The sequence below is a fragment of the Micromys minutus genome (assembly GCF_963924665.1).
Source record: "Micromys minutus genome assembly, chromosome: 11".
NCBI lineage: Eukaryota > Metazoa > Chordata > Mammalia > Rodentia > Muridae > Micromys > Micromys minutus.
Window position 1 is genome coordinate 7,995,821 of NC_137980.1, and position 26,814 is coordinate 8,022,634.

At 39.6% G+C, this 26,814-nt stretch overlaps 1 protein-coding gene and 1 pseudogene across 2 annotated transcripts in view; one reads left to right on the forward strand and one right to left on the reverse strand.

Moving 5' to 3' along the window:
* Nucleotides 1–1,840: 1,840 nt before the first annotated feature.
* TMEM161B (transmembrane protein 161B) overlaps nt 1,841–26,814 on the forward strand; it is a 57,407-nt gene continuing 32,433 nt past the window's right edge. Inside the window, exons 1-2 of the mRNA XM_080925035.1 lie at nt 1,841–1,959; nt 25,115–25,218. Coding sequence (XP_080781161.1) covers nt 1,957–1,959; nt 25,115–25,218 — 107 coding nt within the window. The 5' untranslated portion in view covers nt 1,841–1,956. The remainder of the gene's footprint in view (nt 1,960–25,114; nt 25,219–26,814) is intronic.
* LOC308427027 (large ribosomal subunit protein eL43-like) lies at nt 19,553–19,832 on the reverse strand (annotated as a pseudogene). The gene has a single exon. The product of its transcript is annotated as a large ribosomal subunit protein eL43-like (transcript).

Here is a 26,814-nt window from a genome sequence, read left to right on the forward strand (position 1 = left end):
GACTTTTGTTGAATACTCTGCTCATAACTGATTTGCCAAAAATATCTTTTAATCTATATCATATCTCCTCTCTCCCTTTAATAATTCTTACTTTGAATCTTCATCAAAGACTCCTACCCATTTAAGAACTAGAAAGGGTTAAATATAAACCAGATAATCAATAGAATATATTGTTTTATAAGTAAGATGAAAAGACTTGATACAGCTGTATATGTAAACATGTACACATACCAATCATTACAAATACTACTTGTATAGTAGATTTTTAAAATGGTTTTTATCAGAGTTAACCATGTGAAATTAAACAATTTTAACCAAGGACTGTTAATCAATGTGCCATGTTAAAAAAAAAAAAAGAATAAAGAATCTGACAGTCTATTATAAGTGATAAGATAGCAAAAACTGATTTCTTGTTTTTTCCTCTGGCAGGAATAGATTCTATCCTGCTAATAATTCCCATCTTACTGTCATATAGGAGGAGATGTTTTATGATCCTCAATGAGGCTGCCAGTTTTAGGACAGACAGAAGACCCACTGTGTCACAAATGAAAGACAAGCCTTCACAGAATGTGATGTCACTGACAGGCAGGTAGCCACTCTTCTCTACCTTTTGTTCCTGAAGGATAGCAGCTGCGTCTCCCAGATACAGGAGCAGTCAACCCCAGTCCCTCTTTACCACCCTGCAGTTGCCCTGGGGCCTGTCTAGTTACAGCCTTGTCTCTATAAAGCAGAAGCAGAACCCTTGGGGAAGTTCAGGGTTGATCAGCAGCAGACAGTCTCACAAACTATTCCTCAAGGCTGTTAGACTTGGAAAAGCTTCTCTCGGTTCTTATAATGTCTCTATCACCTGTCATCCCATCCCATTAAAACCCAACATAAGGTATAAACGTTGTTTCTGTATCATTTCCAAATAGTCCCAATCAGGGTCCTTGGGCCATTTAGCGGTTGAACATCATTACTTCCAGGTACTCTGTCAGGATGACTGAAGATTAATTCCCTCCCCAGTTCTGACTTCACAACCAAACCCCATTATGGTAAAAGGTATCTTATAGAGAAAAACAAGTTTCTGTAAAGATTGTTAAACTGGGTCAAAGATGCTGTGTGTATTTATTTCAAACTTACCTCTACGGTTAACTCTCATCACAATAAAAAGGCAAGTTCACCGATTTGAAAGGGGGAGGTGTCACAAAACATATACGTATATGTACGTGTGTGTGTAAGAATGGTATAGTGCCCTTTTTGTTCATATTAGTTCAGAAGTGTCCATACTGAATTTTCTTCTTAGTTTCTCTGCTCTTGGTATATGTCCTCTGGCTTCAGCTGGCATTTGTGAAAAGCGAGGAACTTCTAAAAGTCACATTCCATTGACCTAGGAGAGGAAGGTGCTTGGAAAGAATGTGTTTTTATTGAGATGCCAAGGTACTGAGTAAGGAAAGCAGACAGAAAGGAGGCTTGCTGAGCTAGACAACCTCTGAGTGATCTCAGTATGAATACAACCTAGAATGTTTTTTACCCTCACTAAGCCAACAGAGTACGAGGTCTACACCCACTCAGCTGATGCCAGCTCCAACAGAGACCAAGGAAAACAGAGACCAGCTCCAGTGAAAAGTACCAGACCTACCTAGGAATCCTGCGGGCGTCCCGCCCCGCCCCGCCCACCTACCTGTGCGCCTGCGTCCTTGTGCTCTCAAGGTCAGCCCCGCCCCTCGCCCTAGCCTCACACCCACGGAAGTAACTTTAGAGGACGCCGTGCGTCTCCTCCTCTCTGCGTGGCGTGGGGTCGCTAGCGGTCAAGAGTGGGAGGAACTTCCTGTCCCGTGCGGGCAGGACTTCCGGCCGAGGCGGAAGACCTGTTCCCTCGCGGTTTCTAGAGATCCGTTTTGTAGAACCTGGAGTGGAGAATCGGGACCGTACTGGGGACGCTAGCGTGTCTGTCCCACGACTGTTCTTAGCGTTATGGTGAGTCTTGTGAGGACCAGAGTGACAACCTTCAGAAGGAAAGGGCGGGGCGGTCAGTCTGAAAGGAGCCGGTTGATGCCCCTGCTCGGAATGGAACCCGCTGGGGCGTTGGGATGAACCGCTGGCAGGACCCTCACCCGCCCGGAGTGCGCGCGGCCGCTGCGGGGGTTCCCTTCGGCCGAGGGACCTCTGGGGTCGCGGCAGGAGCGGGTCTGTCGGAGCACCCAGACTAAGTAGCCTGCCAGGGCGTGTGGCCTGTGGCATCAGGTGGTCCACAGATGACCTTGCTAAACTCGCCACCTTTTCCCGCCGCAGGCTTTTGGCGGAGAATTTAAGGTCATGGGAGTACCTTTTGAATGCTTGCCTTGGAGACAAGCAACGCCAAAGGCACTTAACTCCAAACCGGCTTCTCTTAGCATTCAACTATTGCAGAACTGAAAATCAATGTCACTTTTAAAGATAATGTACAGGATGAGTACCAATAGATTTAATCTGAAAGGAAAATTTGTAAACTATTCTGTGTTTCTATCGAAGTAGGGAGAATAGCTTCAGTCATATTATTTGCAAGTGTTTTAAAGGTAAGTTGAGAAGGATTTCATAGGAATAAGTAAACATAGAAAGAACCTGGTGTGAGAAGGTTGGAGGGAAAGGAGTAACCAAAGGGTGCTTTACTGTGAGGTTGGTCATCCTGAGAGTGCTGTGCTGTTTTAGGCCGAAGGAAGGACAAAGTTCAGGGACTAAGTAATCAACTTTAGATAAGAAGCAGTGGGTGCTGACGGATCACACGGTTCAGAAGTTAATTTATGAGTTGAACAATGGGATTTTGAAACATCTAGGTTTGGCTTTATTGCAGGAATATGGGAGGAGGGCAAGTGATGGTGACTGCAGTCAACTACTTTATGGAACAAAAGAGGATTTAAAAAAAAAAATACTTGCTGTTTCAAGATCTCAGGGCTCTGGTCAAGTACAACAAGCAGTCAGCCACATGAAAGATTTCAGACTATCTGCAGGGACTTCTTTCTTGGGTTCTAGCTTCCGTTGGTTGACCATGCTGTGGCTTGTTTATGTAGACCAGATGCCATCTGATTCAGAGATGTCTGCCTCTGGTCCCCAAGTGCTGGGATCAAAGGCATGTGCCATTACTCCCATTTTGACCACGCCCCCCTTTTCAGGGTCAAATATTGCCAGTTTTAGCTGTTGGGTATGATGATTTTAGCAGGATTTACTTGAGAGTAAAAACTCATCTGGTTTCTTCTGAAGTTTCTGGTTTCTCTTTCCTGAGATTCTGCTCTTTTTTCAAGAGACCTAGTCAATTTATGTTAGAGACTTGCTGTTTCTCCAGTTAGTATTTGGTTCCGTGTGTCTCTGACCACCTTTGCAGAAACAGACATCTGTAAACTACCTTCTACTTTTTTGCTTGTTTGACTCTATTTTCATTGTTAATGACATAGTATAGATTTTGTTCACAGTCCTGTCCAAGGTAGAGGGCTACATCTAGTAATGGCTTTGCTGACAGTGAAATGTTTCAGCAAATGGAAAAAGATTGTGTGTGTGTGTGTGTGTGTGTGTGTGTGTGTGTGTGTATGTGTATGCATGTGTCCTTTGTTTTTTTTTCCATTTAACTGTAGGAACTTCACTATATGAACTTGTGGGATATTATCACATCCCAATGGCAATACCCTGAAGCATGAGTTAGGTGAAGTTTCTATCTACCCTCCAAATTTAATGGAAGTTAAACCCTAGTTTAAGTTTCGGAGAGGACAAACCATAGTTTACCATCCTATTTGTTCTAAAATTATGTGAAACCAAACAACTTTTTATCATAAAACATTAAAAAAATTTATTAGGTACTCTTTGTATTTACATTTGAAATGTTATCCCCTTTGCCCACCTTGCTCCCATTCCCCCTCTCCACCTGAGTGCCTTGGCTTCCCCTACATTGGGAAATCATGCCCTCCCTGGACCAAACACCTGTTCTCACATTGATGCCAGACATTCTATGCTGCATATGTAACTGGAGCCATGGGCTCAATGTGTCCTCAATGGTTGGTGTTCTAGTTTGGGAGCTGTGGAGGATTTGGTTGGTTGACAATGTTGTTCTTCTCATGAGGCCACAACCCTCTTCAGCTCCTTTATCCCCACCCCCAGCATCCTCACCAGGGTCCCGACCTCAGTCTGATGGTTAGCCACAGGCATACTCAGCTGCATGACTCTGGCAGAGCCCCTTAGAAGCACCCCTATCTGGTTCCTGCCAGCAGGCACCTCCCAGCATCAGCTATAGTGCTTGGGCCCAGTGACTGCACTTGGGGTGGATCCCCAAGTGAGACAGTCCCTGAACGATCCCCTCTTCAATCCCTGCTCTTCCACATGATCCTGTACCTCCTCCTGTTTTGTTTTGGCTCTCCCTTCTAAGAAGGACTGAGGCTTCTACATTTTGGCCTTCCTTCCTTCTTTCTTTTGAGCTTCATAAGGCCTGTGAATTGTTTCTTGGGTATTCAGAGCTTTCTGGGGCTAGTATCCAGTTATCAGTGACTGGATATCTTGTGGGTTCTTTTGTGACTGGGTTACCTCACTCAGGATGATAATCTCTAGTTCCATCCGTTTGCCTATGAATTTCATAAAGTTATTGTTTCTAATAGCTGAGTAGTAAGTACTCCATTGTGTAATGTACCACACTTTCTGTATCTATTCCTCTGTTGAAGGACATCTAGGTTCTTTCCAGCTTCTGGCTATTATAAATAAGGCTGCTATGAACATGGTAAAACATGTGTCCTTGTTATATGTTGGAGCTTCTTAGGGATGTATGCTCAGGAGTGGTAGAGCTGAGTCCTCAGATCCTATGTCCAATTTTCTGAGGAACCGCCAGACTGATTTCCAGAGTGGTTGTACCAGCTTACGGCCCCACCAACAGTGGAGGAGTGTTCCTCTTTCTCCACATCCTTGCCAGTATAACTGCTTATGAATCAAACACCTGTGCTTTTGGGGCCTTTTTTTCATTAGGAGAGGCTGACTCATATTCCTGCAGTGAAACTGGCAGTCTTCTAGCCATGGTAGGTGACACAAGGCCAAGGGGGTAGAAAATGATGGTGGTGGCTGGAAGCTGTATTGAGGGGGTACACATGTATACAGATTCACCAACTGCATTTTAAACAGTTGTAATACACTGAAAAGCAGTTACAAAACTTACATTGTGGTTAGCTGTATAAGACTTCCAGTAAAATTACTGTAGGTGTTCAGTGAACGGGATGATGGTAGATATTTATTAAGCATGTAGATAGTGATGTTTATTTCATAGATTGTAGTTTTACATCACATAGAAAACAAGTGAAGATTGTGTGTGTATATACATGCATATATATGTATGTATACACATGGTATGTATACACATGTATCATTTGTAGGGTTGGTTCAGTGGTCAGACAGGGTGTTGATCCCCTGGAACTGCAGTGACAAAGTTGTGAGTCCCTGTGTGAATGTGTGAACCAGTCTCGGAACTGTGAGAGCAGCAAGTGCTTCTAACTACTGAACCATCCCTCTAACCATTTCAACTTTTAATTAACTAACTTTTCTGTGTATTGTTTTGGACTGCATGCATGTGTATGCAGTACCTGAGGAGGACATAGAAGGGGTCAGGTTTCCTTGAACTGAAGTTACAGGTGGTTATTAGTAGTCATGTCAGTGTTGGGAAATGAACCAGGCTCCTATGGAAAAATAGCCAGTGCTCATAACTGCTGAGCCATCTCTCCAGTCCCTAAAGTTATTTTTTAAAGAGGAGCTTCAGATTGTGTGCACAAGATTCTGTTGTTCTATATGTCCTCTCCACTATCTGTAACTTTTACCAGTGATATCTCTTTATTTTTTTAAATAATACATTTTCACTCATTGAGAATTTTATAATGTATTTTGATCACACTTTTTGTGAATTTTGATAAATAGATTTTTTATGTATATCCGTCATTATGGTATGAGTGCTTTAACTCCCCCAAAGACATACTTTTTTCCTCTTTCCCTTCCTCTAGCAACAATTGATTTTTTTCACTATAATCAAGGCTCTTCAGAATGTTATATAAATGGAATCATGCAATATTATAACCCTTGAGCATTGGCTTCTACTTTGTAATATTTAAGGTCCCTCCCCCATGTCTTTGTGTCTTGATAGTTTTTTTCTTCCTTTCCTAGTGTGTTTCCTACCCTCCTTCCTGTATTCTAAGACAGAGCCAGGACCTATACTTGCCAGTCAGTGGTACTAGTATTGCAGGGGGTGTGCTGTGTGACAAAACTTGTCCCTGGGAGATGCAGCACATGCCTTCTCATCCGGATAGGGAGCCCACGACAGACCTAAGTACAGATACCACCAAAGTCCAACTTGATGTGTTCTGTAGTAACTTAACAGTTACTTAGAGTAGCAGAAATGATTCAGACATCTATATCACGGACCCCACGCCACCCAACACACACCTAGCACAGCCGACAGCTCGGGGAGCTGGGAACCATGAGCACACTGAACAGCCTGTGGGTAGCTCCACAGGCTGGAGTGCTCTTTCCAGGTGCCTTCACTGGTCTAACCCTCTGCCAGGTTTGGCTTGCTTTCTGCTCCTTCCAGTCAGCTTTTTAGTCTCAAGTCTTTGCAGCTTGGCTGTCCGAGTCTTCTTCACAGCCTGACTTCCTTCTGTCTGGGGATCACTGAGCTTTTATTGCTTACTCTGGCAGGGAAGGCACTAGGGAGTCTGACTGATTTCAGGGTCTTATTGAAGCCATTTTGAGTTTTTACCTTCCTATTTAAAAATCACCCCTTTTTGGATGGAATGTTTCCATGCCTAAGGGAACTATTAACCAGCCTGGTGGACCTCTGTGGTGCTTGAAAGCTGTGTATCAGGGAGCTAGTCTGAAGCAAGAAGAGTACAGTCTAGATGTGTCCAAATCCTGAAAGTCTTGTCCTGAAATTGGCAGGAGTAGGGACTGTTTCCTCCTTGCTCTGGACCTTTATATCCAGCACATGTGAATCTTAAGAACCCCACTTCTGCTGCTCTTGGTGGTCACACAGTATGGTGACCAGGTTTCTGGTCTACAACTGTGACTGATCTTCAGTTAAAATGACAGTTTTTAAAGGCAGGTTATTGCTCTAACAGTAGAATGAGGACATTGGTTTTGTATATTAGATTATATTGTACAACCTTGCTGTATATTTATGTTTGGGTCCACAGTGTGCCTGCCATATTAGAGCTCTGCTTCGTAGAAGTCTAAACATACACCTCACTACCAAAAACCCAGTTGTTCTTTCATAACACTTAAAATAGAAAGAGTAATTCTAATATTAAATTATCTGGAATATCTTTTATATTTTGGCATAAAGTGTAAGGTTTAAGGTAAAAAGAAACAATTTTAATGTTTCTTAAGAAAATTAATTGTAGGAAGGCCCACCCTCTCTGTAGGCAAATTACTTCAGAGGAAGGAGATGCTACTGTATGAGATGAGAAAGCAAGCCGGTCCCTGGCAAGAGTGTCTTAGCTCACTGCTCACTGGTCTTGACTGTTGGATGTGGTGTGACCTGACTGTAACCTAGAACTGTAACCAAACAAGCTGCCTGGCCTCAGTTGCTTTTCTCAGGGTTCGCACAGCAGCAAGAGGAAAAGCAAGATTTTTTAAGGTAAAGACTTAAAACGCCCAGAGGGATAACAATTGAACTTTACTTTTCATTGGTGAGTGTAATACCGAGTGTACTTTAGCAGTTTAAATGCTTATGAAGTAGTTGAGTTCTGGGGTTTTGTTTTAACTTCAGTTGTACACATGGAAGCACAACAGAATTAGAGTAACTTGTGCAATCACAATGTAAATTTCTTAGTCCTTCTTTGCTTCAGCTATGTCCAGTTAAAACATCCCTTCATACCAGAGTATTGATCATTTAGGTCTGGGCATGGACTTGAAGTAATGCTGACGAATGAGGAGGAATGGCAGAAGCTGTGAAGTGGAATTTCTTAGTTATTATACACATTCTGTATCCTACTTGTTCCAAGCATTGCCATACTTACCTGTTTCTTTTCCCAGGACTCTAGCAATTGACTCTCTTCCTCTTTGCACTTGTGAAGATTTGCTTATATCTGAACCTTTGCTTCTAAATGAGTTAAAAACTTGTTTTCCCTTCCATATGGTCAATGGATTCAAAGATCATCTCTCCATGTTACTTCTTCATGACCACTAACTGTTTAAGTAGCACACATTTTTTTTTTTTTTTTTTTGGAGGAAAAATGGGATATTTTGATAAAGTATTTGTCATCTCAAGGTCATTCTCAACAACACGTAGTTGACTTAAAAGAGAAATCATATTAAAAAGACATTGAAAGTGAACTTAGAATTTCATGTGGGGTCACAGTCATAGTTGTCCTGCAGTCTGTGCCATGGTGGTAATGATAGTATCTTTCAGCAACATCTTGGGAATAGAGAGGTTTGGATTATGAAGAAATGTGGTTAGTCTGAATGGACCCTGAGAAGAGAAACAGGAACTGTTGTTCAGTGCGCCTGGCATGTGTACAGAAACCTTTAGCTGCTGTTGTGTCGTGATTTATGCATACTGTATTGTACGTGGCAGACTGTTGATGCCTACCATGAATGCTTAGCACAGGCAGGTTCATTTTACTTTCATTGCTGAGTTACAACCCTGTGTTTACTTTTTAAAGTAAACTTCACATTTTTATCTCTGCAATAAATAGAAACTTTTAAAACTAATAATCTCAGTTCTCTGACGTATGTTTGTTTTCCACACCGTGCTGCGCTCAACTGGTGTTCTGTTATCTTCGTTTGCTGGTTGCTACTGTTTGCTTTCCTGCCATGATCTTGGGAAATCAGTGTCACCTTCTGCTTCCTTTCAGTGAAGGGAAGTCATGCTTGGAGATGGTTTTCCACCAAAGCCAATACTCCATTAGCTCATTAAACGTTTTTGTCATTTCAGAAGACTTCAGAATATTTATGGTGTTTATAAGTGATTGATTATAGATGGTTCATATTCTTGAGGCTTGTGGCATTGTGTGAATGGATTTATTCTGTCGCTGAAACCATTCCTTTCTGTTTAGTCTTATTCCAAAGGGAAACCATGATTTCTTATCTCACAAGTGATTTTTGATTTTTGCTAATTAGTCCAGGTTAGCATGGCATTCACTCTGTCCTTCCTGCTGTCTCAAACTCTTGATCCCTCGGCCACGGGCGCCCAACAGGTACATGCTACCAAGCCTAGCTAAGTTTTGCATTTATTGTTTTTAAAAATTGTCTTATTCTTTTTAAGACAAAAAAAGGTAGACTTGGCAGCTGGATTTTCGAAGTAATTGCCAATGTATTTTTCTAACCATTAGAAACACATACTTAAAAAAAACTGAAACATTCAATATACTGTAGATTATGATCTTAACACTTTAAGATTGAAATTCTTTTCTAGTATAAATTAACTAGTGTTTATTGAGTGCCTTGCATTTTATTTTTATAATTTGTCTATTAGTCATTTTTAATAGAATAGTTTGTGGTCCTCAGTTCTTATGTCCTCCTTCCCTCTTCCTCATGTGGATCTCTGGGTGCCCTGGAATCTAACGTCGATCACGTGGTCCTGACCCCATTGTCCTGATCTCCCAAGTGCTGAGTGTGACTAATACCCTCAGTTTTGTTACATTATTTTCTCAGCCGCTGAGTGATACCCCCAACTCCTTTCACTTAATACACACTGATTAGAAAAAAATACTGTATCACTTAATAATAAAAATCCCCAAGTCATTTAAAGAGAATTTACTTTCTGCAATAGAGTTCAAAAACAAATCAAGACTGTAGGCGTCGATACATCGTAAGTCTGTAGAGATGAGTAGAATGTTTGAAAAGCTGAGTGTCTGTCTGAGTCGCTGCAGCAGGCACACCTGCCGTAGTGTGGAGTTTATGGAGCTCTGAAGATTGCTGGCTTCCAGGCTTAGGAAAGGCCTTAACCCTCCAAGCATGTCAGTGACCCTGGAGATTTTATCTGTCTGCATGTCTGTTTGTCCATCCATCCATCCATCTTAAAGCACTAGTTGCCGTGAGACTGCTGAGTAGTGGGCTAAGTCTACTACTTTATAGTAATTTGCAGATCTTGGTTTCCTTTCATACTTCTTATACATCGTGGCCCATTTTATCTCTTTTTTGCACATGACCATTATGTATTACCACTGGCTGAAAACCCACATCAGAGACTTTGCTGATGGTGTAGAAGCGTTAAGTGAGATGTTATCGCACGCCTGTCTTTGGGGCATAGGGAGCATGGCATGTGGGCTTTGCGAGTAAGAGGTACTACTTTTTCATAAAGAGAAGATACTTGTTCTTTACGTTAGAGTTCAGTGCTTGTTCGTACAGTGCCTGTAATTACACAGTGGGCCAGGCTTATCCTTTGTCCTTTATTGCACCAAGTAAATATTCTTTGTGGTATCAAAACTTCCGTGATAACTTTCTACAAGTGGAGATTGGAGTGAAGTGGGAAAATGGGTACAGTTTTAGTGGGGGAGATCCTTCAAGCATTGGTCAGAGCTGAGCATCACAGTGGGTAGTTTGGAGGTGTACTTGGTAGTTTTAGGGAGAAACTTATCAAAGGTTTCAGAGAGAAAGTGAGTGTTAACTGGGTTGGAATTGTTTTGAACAAGATGTGTAAACATCAGGTGTCTACTGCGTTCATCCCTGAGTATAGCCCTGGAGAGGTGTGAGCAGTGTCAGGAAGCAGTCTTACCGTGAGGACGGTGGGAGAGTGGAGAGTAGGCACTGAGCCTTTTCTGTCACTTAGAGCTAGGATGGAACATTTATTCCTGTCTCATATAGAGACGAGGGGACTGACATCTTCTAAGATACTTGGTTAAGTGACAGTGCTTTTGTACTATAGTATTGCTTTATATGAGGTATTGCATGATTTATTCAACCGCAGTAACTGGAAAATTATCTTTTAAAGTAAGCAACTATTAATTTCAACACCTGTGTACCAGTTTATAAGTTGTATTTAATTAGCATGTATTTTTATCTTAGCTCTATTTTTTTAGTCTCTTGTTTGCTTTATCAGCTTACTTTGAAGTAAACGTCTTCTGTTACTTCTTAATTTAATCAGTTCTCCCAGATGTCTTATGGAGAGCTGCAGAGCCGCTGGCTGTGTACACAGCTGTCAGTTGCATGGATTCTGTTGCAGCATAGGTTCAAGTCTTAAGACAGTTGCCTTAGATTTAGGCATTTTCTTGAGAATTTGTACTTTTAAGCATCACTTTTAATAATCTTTTGAAAAATGTTTTGTTACTGAGGGTTGGAGAGATGGCTCAGGGGTTGAGAGCACTGACGGCTCTTCCAGAGGATGTGGGTTTGGTTCCAGCACCTACTCGGCAGCTCATACCTGTTTGTAACTCCAGTTCCATGGAATCTGACACCATTACCCAGACATAAACACAGGCAAAACACCAGCGTACATGAAATAAATAAATCTTTAAAAAGTAGTATATTTTGTTCCTATTTAAAAATTATGTATGTGTTTGTGTGTGGATGGGTATGTTCCCATGAGTTTAGGCTCCTAAAGAAGCCAAAAGTGCTGGATGTCTGGAGCAGGACCACTGGCCATTTGTGAGCTTCCTGGAAAGGATCTTGGACAGAACTGAGATCTTCCACAAGAGCAGCATGCACTCTGGTTTTTTTGTTTCTTTGTTTGCTTTTGTTTTTGTTTTTGTCTTGTTACTTAGCATAGAGTCTCTGTGTGGCCCTGGTTGTTTTTGGAACTCACTGTGTAGACTGTCTGTTTTAGTTTCTGGTTCTTGGTCATCCAAACAGTGTTGGCTGTGGATGCTTGTGGATGCTGCCTTAAGTCAGACCAGACATTGGTTGGCTACTCCTATAAGTTCTTTGCTACCATTGCCCAAGCATATCTTGCAGGCATTATAGGTTAAAGGTTTGGTGACTGGGTTAGTGTTTACATTTCTCATTTGGGTGCCTACAGATTACCTTCCCACAGGAAAGACACTAAAACAGAGGTCTGTCTGCCCCTGGATCCTGGGAGATAGCATTAAAGGTTTGGACTGCTAGCATGTGCTCTAAATTGTTGAGCTATCTCTCCAATCCAGCACTTCAGTTTTAAAATATGTTAACTTTTTTTCTGAGTTAGAAAAGAGCAGTAAAATTTATATGCTTTTTATTTAAAAGAAATTAAAACACATTTTGTTAATGAAACATTGATCCTAGCAAACTAATGAGTAGTGTAAACAATTCAGCTTAAATTTCTCCAGTGATTAAGAGCACTGAATAATCTTCCAAAGGACCTGGGTTAATTCCTAGCACCCACATGGCAGCTCACAACTGTCTCTAGTTCTAAGATCTGACACCTTCACCCAGACATACATGCAAGCAAAATACCTATGCATTTAAAAATTTATCTTTTGAGCTCAACTTATAGTTGATATAATGGTTCTATTTGCAGGAATAAAGTGAAGATTATGATGTAATTATTTTATAGTAGAAGATGGATATCTGCTATTTGATATAAATTCATAAATCAATCATCAAATCAGTATTAAATCAATTGCCAAACTTATGTTTTAGCTGCTTTTCTTTTTATCATTACAGAAAAAGTATTTATTTGGGAGAGAGACATGTGTTACTGAGGTCAGAGGATAGTTCCTGAGAGTAGTCGCTCCTTCAGGGATTGAACTTAGGTCATAAGACTTGGCCACAAGCATCTTTACTTACTGAGCCATATTGCCAGCCCTCTTTAGTTGTTTTACTACAGAATTCTTCTGTTATTCTCATTTACTATAAAAGCCTTATTTTGAAAAATCCAGTTTACTGTGCTAACTCTAGGCAGGAATGGGTTATGTCATGAGTTCGGTAGTAGTGGAGGTGGCTCATGAGAATGACTTCTTGTTTGTTTCTGGTTGTTTTATGTTGCTTTTACCAGGTTTGAAGTGTACAGAGGATTTCTCTTTTGGATTAAGTCTAAACTGTTCTTAATTCCTTGGCCTATTAAGGTAATTATTCTAATGTTTTGACTTACAGCATCCATCTTCAAAGCTTCAGTTTAGAACTCTTAGCCATTCACCTCGGTGATTTTTTTTTTATCAGTGTTTTCCCTTTAGTTTTCTAACCTTTATTTTAATGACATTGATTTTGATGATAACTCTAGTGTTTATTTTATGACACTTTTTTTTTCCACCTTCAGAGATCCTGTTGGTTGTATGGCTGTTCTTCAAGGACGTCTCAAATGTTGCCTGGTGCTTTATTTGGCTATTGATAAGCTATTTCATCTTGTGTTTATTAATTCTTGTAACATTTAAGGGTTCTAAATCCTGATAATTCATTTTTCTGATATTGTATCTAAGCGTGTAGTCACTTAGGCAGACTTACAGTTGCTTGGAAAATCATCCATACAACACCTGTATTCTGCTTTAATCCAAAATTCTCATAGCTTGGAGGTACTCCATCTTTTTATGGCTTATATCCTCTGCCCATTCTGATTCTTAAGAGTTAATTAAAAAACCCAGGGGGAAAAATCCATAGTTTTTCAACATAACTATATGGTACTAGCTAAGTTATCTAGAATGTAGAACCATTTATTTGGTTTATCCTGACCTGGTTCATTATTAACTGTGATATGACCACAGTTTTCACATTTAATGTAGTTTATGCTTTTACTTCCACTCAGTAGGACAAAGACCTAAAGATAGGTTCTTGCCTTGGGTCTAATTTGACCCATAAATGATAACATTGAATCTGCCTCTTGCTATGCACATATACGTGTGTCTCTGTGTGTGTGTGTGTCTGTCTGTGTGTGTGTGTGTGTGTGTGTGTGTGTGTGTGTGTGTGTGTGTTTGGTCCATTTGAATTGTGTTTGATTGTTTATTGAAGATAGATTCTTTTCTCATACAGCATATCTTGATTAGTTTCTCCATCCTCTCCTCCAAGCACCCTCCCTTCCTCCCGACCACACCCACTTCCTTTTTCATCTCTTTATAAAAGAGCAGGCTTCTAGGAGACAGGACACAATGAAAAAGCCTGACTACCTTGTCACACAGTAAAGCTGTATGTATGTCCTGAGGCTCAGCTGTAGGTCTCCTGCTTGCTGCTTCATTCTCTTCGGGATTGTAGGAGCCTGGCTCACTTGATTCTGAGGGCCTTGTTCTCCTGGAGTCCTCCATATCTCCCAGTCATCCATCTTCCCTCTCCCTTAAATTCTTTCTACCCCTCTTCTGCAGGTTTCCCTGAGTCAGGTTCTAAAGTCTCTCTGTGTGTAATGCCTGGCTACGTACGGGTCTCTATGTTTATTCTGTCTGCTGCAGGAGGAAGCCTCTGATGAATAAGGCACCATTCTATGAGTATAGCAAAATATCATTAGGAGTCATTTTATTGCTACTTTTTTTTCTTTAAACCAGTAGTGTTTGGTTTTGTAGATCTCTGGACTATCTAGTTTCTGGTTCTTGGTCATCCAAACAGTGTTGGCTGTGGATGCTTGTGGATGCTGCCTTAAGTCAGACCAGACATTGGTTGGCTACTCCTATAAGTTCTTTGCTACCATTGCCCAAGCATATCTTGCAGGCATTATAGGTTAAAGGTTTGGTGACTGGGTTAGTGTTTACATTTCTCATTTGGGTGCCTACAGATTACCTTCCCACAGGAAAGACACTAAAACAGGTGGGCGGTGTGCCATGTAAGCTCCAGTTAGACTTCTCCATTGAGTTGGGTGGAAGTTGTCTTCTGCAGTGGAGCCCTACAATCAGTTTGCAGAGAGGAAGCCATTGTCTTAACAATAGCCTGTATTGTTTGGGGATGTCTCTGGTACCCTACTAGCTAACAGTTCATTTGAATGCCACCTGGTCCCAGTACTGGGAGATTTCTTTAGTGATGAGATAGATAGTTGGCACTTGTTCACCTCCATTATTAGGAGGCCTCGTTAGGATCTCCATCACACGTTAGGGAGTTTCCTTGCAGTAGGTTTCCATAGCATACTTCAAATACTCTTCAATTCTAGCTTTCTCTCTCTACATTCCCATCCTCAACCCTGTGTCCCTTCCCCCCTCTTTCCTGATCCTGCCCCACCCTCAGTCCACCCATTAAATCTATTTCTTCCTTCCAGGGAGATGCATATATATCCCCTCTTGTCCCTTCCTCTATGCTTAACTCTCTGGGTGTGTGTGTGTGTGTGTGTGGTGTCATGGGTATTTATTTAATGGCTAATAACCACATATAAGTAAATACATACTATGTTTACATTTCTGGGTCTGGGTTGTATTACTCAGGATGTGTGCGTTGATGTTAAGTTGATACACGATTAGACAGTGGAGAAGTAGGTATTTAACATATAAACCTGTTTGATAAGTTAATGGATGTGAAGTCATGTTTGTACTGGGCGGTGGAGGAAAGGAATATGCTGGGGCGGTTGTATCCACCCGGGACAGAAACAGCAGGCTCAGTGGAGTGAACCTCACCTGAATCCTTAGAGTCAGCCTGGAGCTGCCAAGTTAGAGATTCCCCACAATGCTATAGTGCCCGTGGGAGCCGACACTAGTGTGAGATAAAAGGTTTCAACTTTTTAATATTTACTGCAATAAGGATTTTTTTTTCTACTTTCATCCATTTGCCTGTAAATTTTATGATTTCAATTTACTTTATTTCTATTCTTCTTTTAGGGGACACCTAGGTTGTTTTCTGTTTCTATTTATTATTAACAGAACAGTGATGAACATGGCTTAGCAAGTGTCCTTGCAGTAAGATGAAACATCCTTTGGGTATATGCCCAAGAGTAGTTTAGTTGGGTCTTGAGATAGATTGATTCCCAACTTCTGTTTGCTTTCTCATCAGCAATGGATGTGTGTTATCCTTGCTCTATATCCTTGTTGGCATGAGGTGTCACTTATGTTATTAATCTTGGCCATTCTGACAGGTGTAAGATAGAATCTCAAAATAATACTGATTTGCCTTTCCCTGATGGCTAAGGATTTTGAACATTCCTTTAAATGTTTCTTGGCCATTTGATTTTCCTCTTTTGAGAATTCTCTGTTTAGATCTGTACTCCATTTCAAAATTGTGTTATTTGATTTCTTGATATCTAGTTTAAGTTCTTCATATAATTTGGGTATTATCCTTCTATCAGATATGTAACTAGTAAAAATACTTTCTGATTCTGTAGGCTGCTGCTTTATTCGATTGACTGTCCTTTGCCGTATAAAAGCTTTCCAGTTTCATGACATCTCATTTATTAATTGTAGATCTTAGTGCCCTGTGCTGTCTTTGTCTTCTGTGCCATTGTGTTCCAAGCTATTCCCCACTTTGTCTTAGATCAGGTTCAGTGTATCTAGTTTTATGTTGAGATCTTTGATCCATTTGCAGTTTTGTGCAGGGTGATAAGTATGGATCTACTTGTGTTCTTTTACATGCAGATGTCCAGTTTGACCTGCACCATTTGTTAATGATGCTGTCTTTTTTTCAGTATTTCTGGCTTTATCAAAAATCAGGTGCCCATTAGTGTGTGGTTTTTATGCCTGGGTCTTCTATTTGACTCTATCCACATTAACCTGTCATTTATTTTTACACACACAAACACATACATGTGTGTGTGTGTGTGTGTATATATATATATATATATATAATGCTAATTTCATGCAGGGTTTTATTACTGTAGCTGTGTAGTACAACTTGAAGTCAGGAATGGTGAATGTGTTGTTTCCCTAATGTATTTCACAGTCCCTTTGTCATTTTTCTATAGGAGGATCACTGATTTTTAGTTAGTCTTATATCCTGCTACTTTGCTGAAGGTAGATATCAGCTGTGTGGATGTCAGAGTTCCCTGGTGGAGTTTTTATGGTCGTTTATCTGTATTCTCATACCATCTCCAAATAAAGCTACTTTCACTTCTTTCTTTCAAACTTGTGTCCCCTGGTCTTCAGTTGTCTTCTTGCTCTAGCTAAGGCTCTAAGTGCTGTATCGGATGGATATGGAGAGGGTAGGCCACCTGTCTTGTTCCTTATATTAGTGGAGTTGTTTTGAATTTCTAATTTGATATTGGCTATGGGCTTGTTATAAATTTCCTTTTATATTTAGGTATGTCCTAATCTCAGGACATTTATCATGATGTATTTTGTTAAAGGATTTTTGTGTATCTAATTAGATGGTGGGTTGGTTTTTTTTCCGTACAATTTGTTCATGTTGTGGATTACATTTATTGATTTTCATACATTAAACCATTCCTGCATGTCTGGGATAAAGCCTACTTGATAATGGTGGATGTTCATTTTGATGTGTCTTGGATTCATTTTACAAGTGTGTCCCCCCCCCCCCCCCCCCGCAACTATGTTCATAAGGGAAATTGGTCTGTAATTTTTTTTCCTTTGGTCTTTATGTAGTTTTGGTAACTTCAGTCTCATAAAGTGAATGGACAATGTTCTTCTCCCCCCCCCCGCCCCCATTTTGTAAAATAATTTGAGGAATATTGGTGTTAACACTTTTTTTAAAGTCTGGTAGGATATTCTGTGCTAAAACCATCTGGCCCTGTGGTGTTTGTTTTTTGCATGGGAGACTTAGGATGACAGCTTCTATTTTAATAGGTGTTATAGGTCTTAAATTGCTTGTCTGGTCTTGATTTAACTTTGGTAAGTGGTTATCGAGAAAATTGTCCATTTTTTTAAAACTTTCTAATTTGGTGGAGTGCAGGTTTTTAGGGATGTCCTATGATTCTCTGGCTTTTCTTGGTGTCTGTTGCTATGTCCCCCTTCTCATTTCTGATTTTGTTAATTTGGATAGTCTCTTTGCCTTTTAGTTAGTTTGGATAAAGGTTTGTTGACTTTATTTTTTCTCAAAGAACAAACTCTTTGTTTCTTCTTCTTCTTCTTCTTCTTCTTCTTCCTCTTCCTCTTCCTCTTCCTCTCCTTCTCCTTCTCCTCCTCCTCCTCCTCTTCCCCCTCCTCTTTGTTTCTTCTTCTTTCTTCTTCTTCTTCTTCTTCTTCTTCTTCTTCTTCTTCTTCTTCTTATTATTATTATTATTATTATTATTATTATTATTATTATTATTATTATTATTATTAATCTTTGTTTCTGTTTTATTGATTTCATCCCTGAGTTCATTTCTTGCCATCTACTCCTTTGGGAGTGTGATTTCTTTTTGTTTTAGGGCTTTCAGGTGTGCTATTAAGTTGCTGGTATGCGATTTTTTCAGGTTTTTAATTTATTTATTTATTTTTGGGGTTGGTTGATTTTGTTTGTTTGTTTGTTATTAAATGTAGGTGCTTAGTGCTTTATTCTTGCCTCTTAGAACTGCATTCATTACATCCCATAAATTCAGATATGTTGCTTGTTATTGTTTAAATCCAGCTTTAATCTATGGTGGTCTGAGAACATATGGAGAGTTAGTTTAGTTTTCTTGAGTCTGTTGAGACCTGCTCTATGTCTGAAAATGTAGTCGATTTTGGAGAAAGTTCCAGGAGGTAGTGAGGAGGTATATGCTTTTGTGTCTGGGTGAAATGTCTGTAGATATCTGTTAGGTCCATTTGCTTAGAATATTTTCTCCAACCCTTCACCCTGAGGTGGCATCTGTCACTGACTTGACTGTGTCTTGGATGCAGCAGAAGCATGGAGCCTGTTGTCACTGCCATTCTGTTAGTCTGTCTCTTTACTGGGGGTTGAGAACCACTGATGTTGATAGATAACAGTGACCTTGGCTTCTTGATTCTTTCTATTTTCTTGGAGGTGATGGTGGTGGTGGCTTGTGTGAGTGTGTGCTTCTCTTCTGATTTTGCTGGTATTTATTCCCTGTGTTTTCATGGGTATAGGTAACCTTAGTTTAGAATTTACCTTCTAGCACTCGCTGTAGGTGTGGATTTGTAGATCATGTTTAAATTTGGCTTTATCATGTAATGTCCTGTTTTTTCTTTTATGATGATTGAAAATTTTGCTGGTATTGTAGATTGGGCTGGCATCTGACCTCTTCAAGTCTGCAGTGTATATGTATAGGACCTTCTGGCTTTTGGAGTCTCCTTTCTAATTGGTCTTCCTTTATATGTTACTTCCTTTTTTCCCTTGAAGTTTTTAATATTCTTGTAGTATGTTTGATTATTATGTGGCAAGGAGATTACCTCCTGCCCCTAAGACAAGGTTTCTATGTGTCCTACCTCCTGGTATTTGCTTTGTAGATTAGACTGACCTTGAACTCTAAAAGATCTGCCTGCCTTCCCAAGTCCTGGCATTAAAGGCTTGTGATACTGTGCCCTGCCTCAAGGAGACTTTCTTTTCTGGTCCAATCTATTTGGTATTCTGTGATTATTGTATCTCTGTTAGACATCAAATTTAGGCTAGGAATATTTTCTACAATAATTTTGTGGTAATCATTTTCTGGACTTTTGAACTGGGATTCTTCTCCTTCCACCATTCCTATTATTCTTAGGTTGGATCTTTTCACAGTGCTGCAGGTTCCCTGGATGTTTTGTTTGGGGACATTTTTGGATTTGAGATTTTTTTCTGATGTATCCATTTCTTCTATATCTTCACCACCTGAGATTCTCCCTTCTGTCTCTCTCTCTCTTTTTTTTTTCCTGTAAATTAACCCGTTTATTGCAGGCCAGGCAAGTCTCAGATGGTAGGGCTCCTACTGGTCTTTCAGTTCCTTCAGCCTTCTGATGGCAGACTTCACTGTGACTGTATTGTAGGTCCAGGCCCCGCCAGCCACGGTTTTCATGCAGGAACCACAGTGCCAGATGCCGACGGCTCATCTCTTCATCTTGGTCTTGCCACAGAAGGAGCACATGTACTTAGCGTGCTGGCTGATTTCAATTTTTTTCACCATTTTCTGGAGAGAGGCACCATGGCAGGTCCTGTACTTCCCGAGGATCCCGACCTTCTTGGTGCGTTTAGCCATGTCTCCAGAACCGAAGCCTAAGCCCGAAGAGCCCTTCTGTCTCTTATATTCAGTTCATGAAGTTTACTTCTCTAGTTCCTGTTAGAATTCCTACATTTTTCATTTCTAGCATTCCTTCAGACTGTGTTTTCTTTTTTATTCTATTTTCATATTCTGGTCTTAAACAGTTTTCTTCATATCACACTGTTTGTTTTTCTGAATTTCTGTAAGGGATTTATTCCTCTTTAAGGACCTCTGCCAATATAGTTGGTTTCAAGTTAATATTCTTGTGCTTCAGCTGTGTCGGGATGTTGGTTCATGCTGTGGTATAGGATAACTGGATTCTAGTGGAGATATGTTTTCTTGGTTGTTATTGATTGCATTTTTATGCGGCTGTCTAGGTACCTGGAATTGGTTTGATTATATGCCTAGGTGCTGATTTCTGAATTTGTCTTGTTAGTGTGATGCCTGGGTGTTGCTGGGTAGCATGTTTTCTGGAATCTATAGTTGTGACCAGTGTGAGTACCAGGAAAAATGTGTTTCTGGGTATTGGGGTTAGGGTATTCTGTGAGTTTAAGGGGACCCGTAGGAGGGAGGAGAGCAGAGTGTTGAAAGATACTGCTTATGTTATCTACTTGGAATGGGGATTAGGTGGGGGACAGGCAGTGAAGAGAGAGCTCACATGGGCTGTACTGTAGTGCTGGGAATGAGCCTGGGCTGTTGGATCAGTGGAACAGATGGAGAAGAGCAGGAATCCTGTGTGATTTCCTTGATTGTGGTGGGTTAACAAGGGGTACCTGCTAAAGTTGGGGGCTGGGGTACAGTACTGAGTTGGGGCAGGGAGGTTAGAAGGGGAAGATCTGTTAGGGCCCATAGGATTGGAAGCAGGGGCAGGGAGAGCTGCCATGAGTATTTTGCTGCAAAGTTGCCCATGAGACTCCAGGATTGGATTTGGAGGGGAAGAGGGAGTGATGATGGTTGGCTTACCTCTTTCCATGTTCAACCAAGTACTCCTGTGTTTTAAAGGTTCTTGGTGATCTAAAATTTGGGAACACACCACACACACACTCTCACACACACTCTCACACACTTAAGCTTGTCATTTAGCCTGGAATTTCCTTTGTCTATGAAATTTTAATTTCTATAGCACTTCCTTATACTGTGCAAGTTTGTGCCCAAATGTTATCTTATTTGATGCTTCCTTATATATATATATATTAATCTTGGATTATCAATTTTGATAACACTGACTCTTTATGATTTCATTCATTTGGCTGTGACATGCTGCACTTACTGTGTGCTCTAAACTATACTAAATGATACTGCTCTGAGTGCTGGAGGTGTAACTGTCAGTAAAAACAGGTTTCTGTGCTAAGTCCCTGATCACAGGTAGCAAGATGTCAGCTGTGAATGAGAGTTTTTTGGAGTTTTGTTTGTTTTGAAATGTGTTACCTATGCAGCCCAGGCAGGATACCAACTTTTTGTAGCCAAGCCTAGCCTCTTCCTGCTTCTGTTTCCTGACATTATAGGCATGTGTCACCATAACCAGCAGGACAGCATATTATGATATGTGATGATATGTGATTTATAGTGCTTTGTTATTGTTTGAAATTATTAAATTACCACTGTGCGACATACACAGACATAAATAAGAGATGCTGCTGCCCTGTTTTCTAATTGACCTTCAGGTCCTCTTCTCCATTTAAGCCATTGGCTAAGTTCTGCTGGGCTCTTCTGCGTTCATTCTTAGTCTCTAGAGGAATTTTTCTTAACTGCTCACCATATCCTACCACGTTAATGGGCTTTAGTTTAAATTTCAATCTGATAGTCTCACCTCTTGATGTGTAGTTTTGGCCTCCTGTCTTTGCCATACAGCAGCAGGCAGGCACTTTAGACTCTGACGAAACTACTGCCTCTTGAACTGACCTTCCAACGTGACCTGCCATAGCTTAGTTCTCAACTTCTCTCCCTGTTGTATGTCATAGAATGCCCATCTCATCACTTGAATAGTGTACGTACCTCTCATGTAAGGTATGTGGTAACTGCTCATGAAGGGTCAAGACCACACACATTTCCTTACTGCGTGTGTTCTAAAGCACCATGCAATGGCTTGTTCCTGAGTACAAGCATATTAATTAAGTGAACTCGATAGACTTCATTAGAAGAATCATTAAATTTGAAATTAGGTTCCTGGGTTCTCCTTAAGTCTATAACCAGGTAGGTATATGATTTAGGTTATTTAAGTTGTTTCCTTTGGTTAATTGTCTAGAGAAGCCTTGCTTAAGTACCTAAAGTGTGAATTGTTAAGTTTTGTATTATTCTAGGTTGAGATGATGTGTTTTTCTGTTCTTTTAGAGTAAAATGATTTTCACATGTTTAAGAAATCTTCCTCAGCAGTAGCCACTAAACATTTGAAATTATTGAAAAACAGGGGTGGGGAGTGGGGGCTGAAGGTCGATGGGTAATAGCCTTTCTCTTTTTTGTTGCCTAACTTACTCAGGAGATGATAATTGAAACCATTTGGGGTGATGTGAGTCCCAAGTTTACATGCAAATATGCCTTCTAATAGTAAATAGTGTGTGTTTTCTTCCATTTGTTTGCCAGCAGGAGAGCTACTTTAATGAAACATAATAGTGTCAGCCACTGAAGGTGACATAAGTTTCAAAGTTTGAAATATAAAATTGCAATTTGTTTGTATTTCTCTATTGAAGTGTTGTTTTTAGTGTTATTGAGCAAAAAAATGGATTGGTATTATTTTTGATTTCTTGGAGAATTAATTAATTTTTATTGGTAAGATTTTTTTTTTAACCTGCTCAGAAAATATTACTTACAAAAATTGAAATGGTCATTCCAGACCATTCCTCTTTATTCATGACCTTAGGTTAGTAGAATTAGAGAGGTTCACTAAAATTTACCATAAGCTTTACAACCCTCTGTGCCCCTAAACTGTTTTATAGGTTAATTTTCCTAGTCCCAGTTGTCAAGGGAGTTTGAACAGAGGCAGTGAATTCAAATACAGACTGTTCAGCCAAGTTATTATTTTAAGGCTCCATAAAACCATTAAGACTGCATGGTGGCATGTTTGAGACTCAGCTGTGACAGTCTTTGAAGCTTTTGAATACTTTCACAAGTATTGTGTTGTGAAATTTAACTCTGTAGTTGAATTTCTTCAAAAGTGTGCCCTGTTAAAGAAAAAAAAATTCAGAACATTTAAGAGATTTGGAAATGTTCAAATCTGATAATAATACTACAGTTGCTCATGCTATAGAACTTGGTCTAAGTTAGTACTAGTAAAATAGTAAATTAATGAGTCAATTCTTCAAAAATTACAATTTTGACAGTGTACCTCTCCTATATGCCCTATTTGTAATCCAGTTGTCTGAGTTTAAGGCATTAAAATACGTTCAAATAGTAAGAAGCGTCTCTCAACTTCCTTATTTGAGAAATTCTGTCTTCTAATGATAGTAATCACTTAGTTCTTACTCTTTCCCAGTTGAGTTAAGTAGATTGGATTATTGTCTCCTTGGAAACAAAGGACCAAAGTTTAGGTGGTGTGCTGGAGCCACTCTGCTGAGTAGATGCAGGAGTTGATGAGGAATCCAAAGTTGATGGTCTTTGCTCTTTCACTTTGCACATTCAGTCGTGGACTGAAGAGCTGGTTTGAGCTGCTTTTTGTTGGTGTTGTTCTGTTTTTGTCTCTGTTTCTTTAGAGATGTGATAGTTCACCTTGGCTTCTGACTCTGAATCAATCTTCCTGCCTCAGCTTCCTTTACCATTCATCACAGGCCTGGCTTCCCATCTACTACTCTTTGTATGTTTTTTGAGACATTGTCTCTCTATGCCTCTGGCTCCTGAGTGCTGGGATTGAAGGTATGTGCTGCTATGCCCAGTCTGATGGTTTTAAAGTTTACCATTTTTGTTCTTAAATGGTTTAGAGATTGATGAAGAAATCAGTACTTTCACCATATTTCGTACCCTTAATTTATTGTTTTACTTTTTCTTGAGCATAGATTTCTTTCCTCACATGATATATCCTGATTACAGTGTCCCTCATCTACTCCTCACAGTTCCTCCCCACCTGCAGCTCTCTTTCAATCTTTAATTGGAAAATAAGCAGGTTTCTAAGAAAATAATAGAGTGAAATGAAATAAAATTTAGTAAGATAAAAGAAAAACTAACAGGTCACAAGAAACAGATGTAGATGTGGAGACCCACTTGTTACCTAGGAATCACATTTTAGAAAGTTAGTAAACTAGAAGCCATAAATACATATACAAAGAACCTCGAGTGTGTGTGTGTGTGTGTGTGTGTGTGTGTGAGAGAGAGAGAGAGAGAGAGAGAGAGAGAGAGAGAGAGAGAGAGAGAGAGAACACAAGTAATAATCTCAGGCTAGCAAATAAAGCGAGAGGGAACACATGCACTCACTTTAAAAAGAATCAACAAACACTGCTGATTGATATCTCTCAACATTAGTGGTTTCAGTTCCCCATTGAAAAGACATAGACTAAGAGTGAACACAAAACAACCGTCTTTCTACCTCATCCAAGAAACACACCTTAATATCAAGAATAGACACTGTCCCAGTTAAAGGGATAGAAAAGATCTTCCAAGCAAATGGATCTAAGAAGCAAACTGCTGTAGCTGATTTAATATCTGACAAAAATAAATAAACTTCAAACCAAAACCAGTCAATATAGACACTGCATACATATCAAAGGAAAAATCCATCATGAGCATATTTAAATTCTTATTATCTATGCACCAAACACAAGGATGCTCAAGTTAGTAAAAGAAAAACTACTAAGCTTAAAGAACATATTAACCCTCCAACACTGATAGTGGGATTTTACCACCCCACTCCTGACAGGCCATTCAGACAAGCACCAGACAGAAATTCTAGAGCTAACTGATGTTAAAAACCAGATGACCCTAACAGATATTTACAGAACATTTCACCCAAACAAAAACAATAGTTTCTTAGCACCTCATAGAACTTTCACCAAAATTGACCAGATATCCTTAATTTATATAGAGTATTCTTGGGAATAAATTTTGAATGTTTGGTCTATTTTACATGTGTTCACATGCATGTGATACTTTTTGGTAATTTGAAGAGAGTTATGGAAGTGATACCCCCATACTGTAGTTTAAACTAAGTATGTGTTCTTAAATACCTAAATACCACAAGAACAAGCTATTTTAATGTTAAAGCCAGTTTTCTTAAAACTGTCATTTTCAAGATGTATAGAGTTTTCCAGCAGGGTCCCTAAACATTAGTAATTTATTGTTAAATTTGTTTCTTTTTTCACACAGGGTGTGATAGGTATACAGCTGGTTGTTACCATGGTGATGGCCAGTGTCATGCAGAAGATTATACCTCACTATTCTCTTGCTCGATGGCTACTCTGTAATGGCAGGTAAGGAAGGGATAGGCTGATTGCAATGGGCACAGTTTTTGTTTGTTTTGAGACAAGCTTTCATATAGCGCAGGCTGGCATAGAATTCACTATGGTACCTTCTGTCCCCATCTTTATCTTTCTGCCTTACAAATAATAGGATTGTGACATAGCTGCCTCACCTGGATAATGCCTGGTACCTGGAGTCTCATACTTATAAGGCTGAGTCACTTCCTCCAAGTACTAATTTGAATGTGATTGTAAAATAACTACCTCGAATGTTAGGAGGAGGAAGTCTTGCTTTCTCTTGATGTGGTAGTTTAACTGCAGCACAAAAGCAGCAGGGCAGGAGAGAGATCCGGTCCCAATCCCATTCTTCCTTTTCCTTCCATCTCCTCACCACTGAAAATAGGAACGACAGCTGGTCAGCAAGAGGGTGAAAAGTTAGAAGCAAGTGCTTACAAGTTGGGAAGAAATTAGAATAAATGCCATGCTTTTGGTGATTTAATTTAAAAATTAGTTTAAGAACCAGATGCTCTTTGTTTTATTGCAGATAATTTTAATCTCCTTGATTCAGTGAGGACTGAGTGCAATTATATTGTACTATTTAATCTATTGTACTATAAACGTAATACTATTTATCTCTTTTGTTTCTTAAAAAAAAGGTTGGCATGCTAAGATTTGCATAGTATAATAAAATGAGAAAAAAAGGAGTTGGATGATAAAGTTGCAGAGAAATCTGTACACAGAAATACAAGCTGTGAGCAGTCCTGGACAGTTAGAAAGCGTCAGTGATAAACAGCTACTTCAGTAGCTGATCAAATGCTGGCCATCGTTCAGCAGGACAAATGAGCCTTTACGTTAGAAGGCTGCTCTCTTTACAGAGCTCTCCTTCACCTTTATTCTCCCTTTTATGCCGGTTTGCTGTCTTTTGTATTTTTTTCTTTGTGACAGTCAAATATAGGAAAATATTCAAACTTTAAAGTTTTTAATATTGCATATTTACACGTGTACTGATTATGTACTGAAATAAACTTTAAATGTACTTTAAATGAATAAACGGTGATTGCCATTTTTGATAAAATTCTCCTGTATACAAAACTATTATTTGTGACTGGAATTTTATGTAGGTTTACTATACCTTCCATAAAAGAATAAAATATCAGCTGGGCAAATTATTATGAGTTTTAAGTAAATGACTTTAAAGGAAACATATAAAACCTTAAATTATAAAATAAACTTGTTAATATCAAAGTAATAGACTGCAAACTTTTCAGCTGAACCAGGGTGTGCACTGTATATGTTAAGAGCTAAGATCTCACTGAGCTACAGTCTAAGTTTGGTCTTTTATAAAATGTGTCATAAGACTAAAGAATTTAAAGGAAACAGTCTTTAAAATGAAACATTAAGCTGAGGGGGGTTGTTTGTTTTTTGTGATTGTAACTTGTTGTATTTTGTATTGATTAAGGCTGCCTTTCAAGCTGTATGAAGTTGTGTTAGAAGTCATGTATTGGAGTAAGGTCACTTTTCTGTCCTCATTCCATCTTCTCACTGTTTTGTCATGTGTTTTACAGTTTACCTACCAAAGCCAACTCAGCACTGCTAACTGACTCAGCA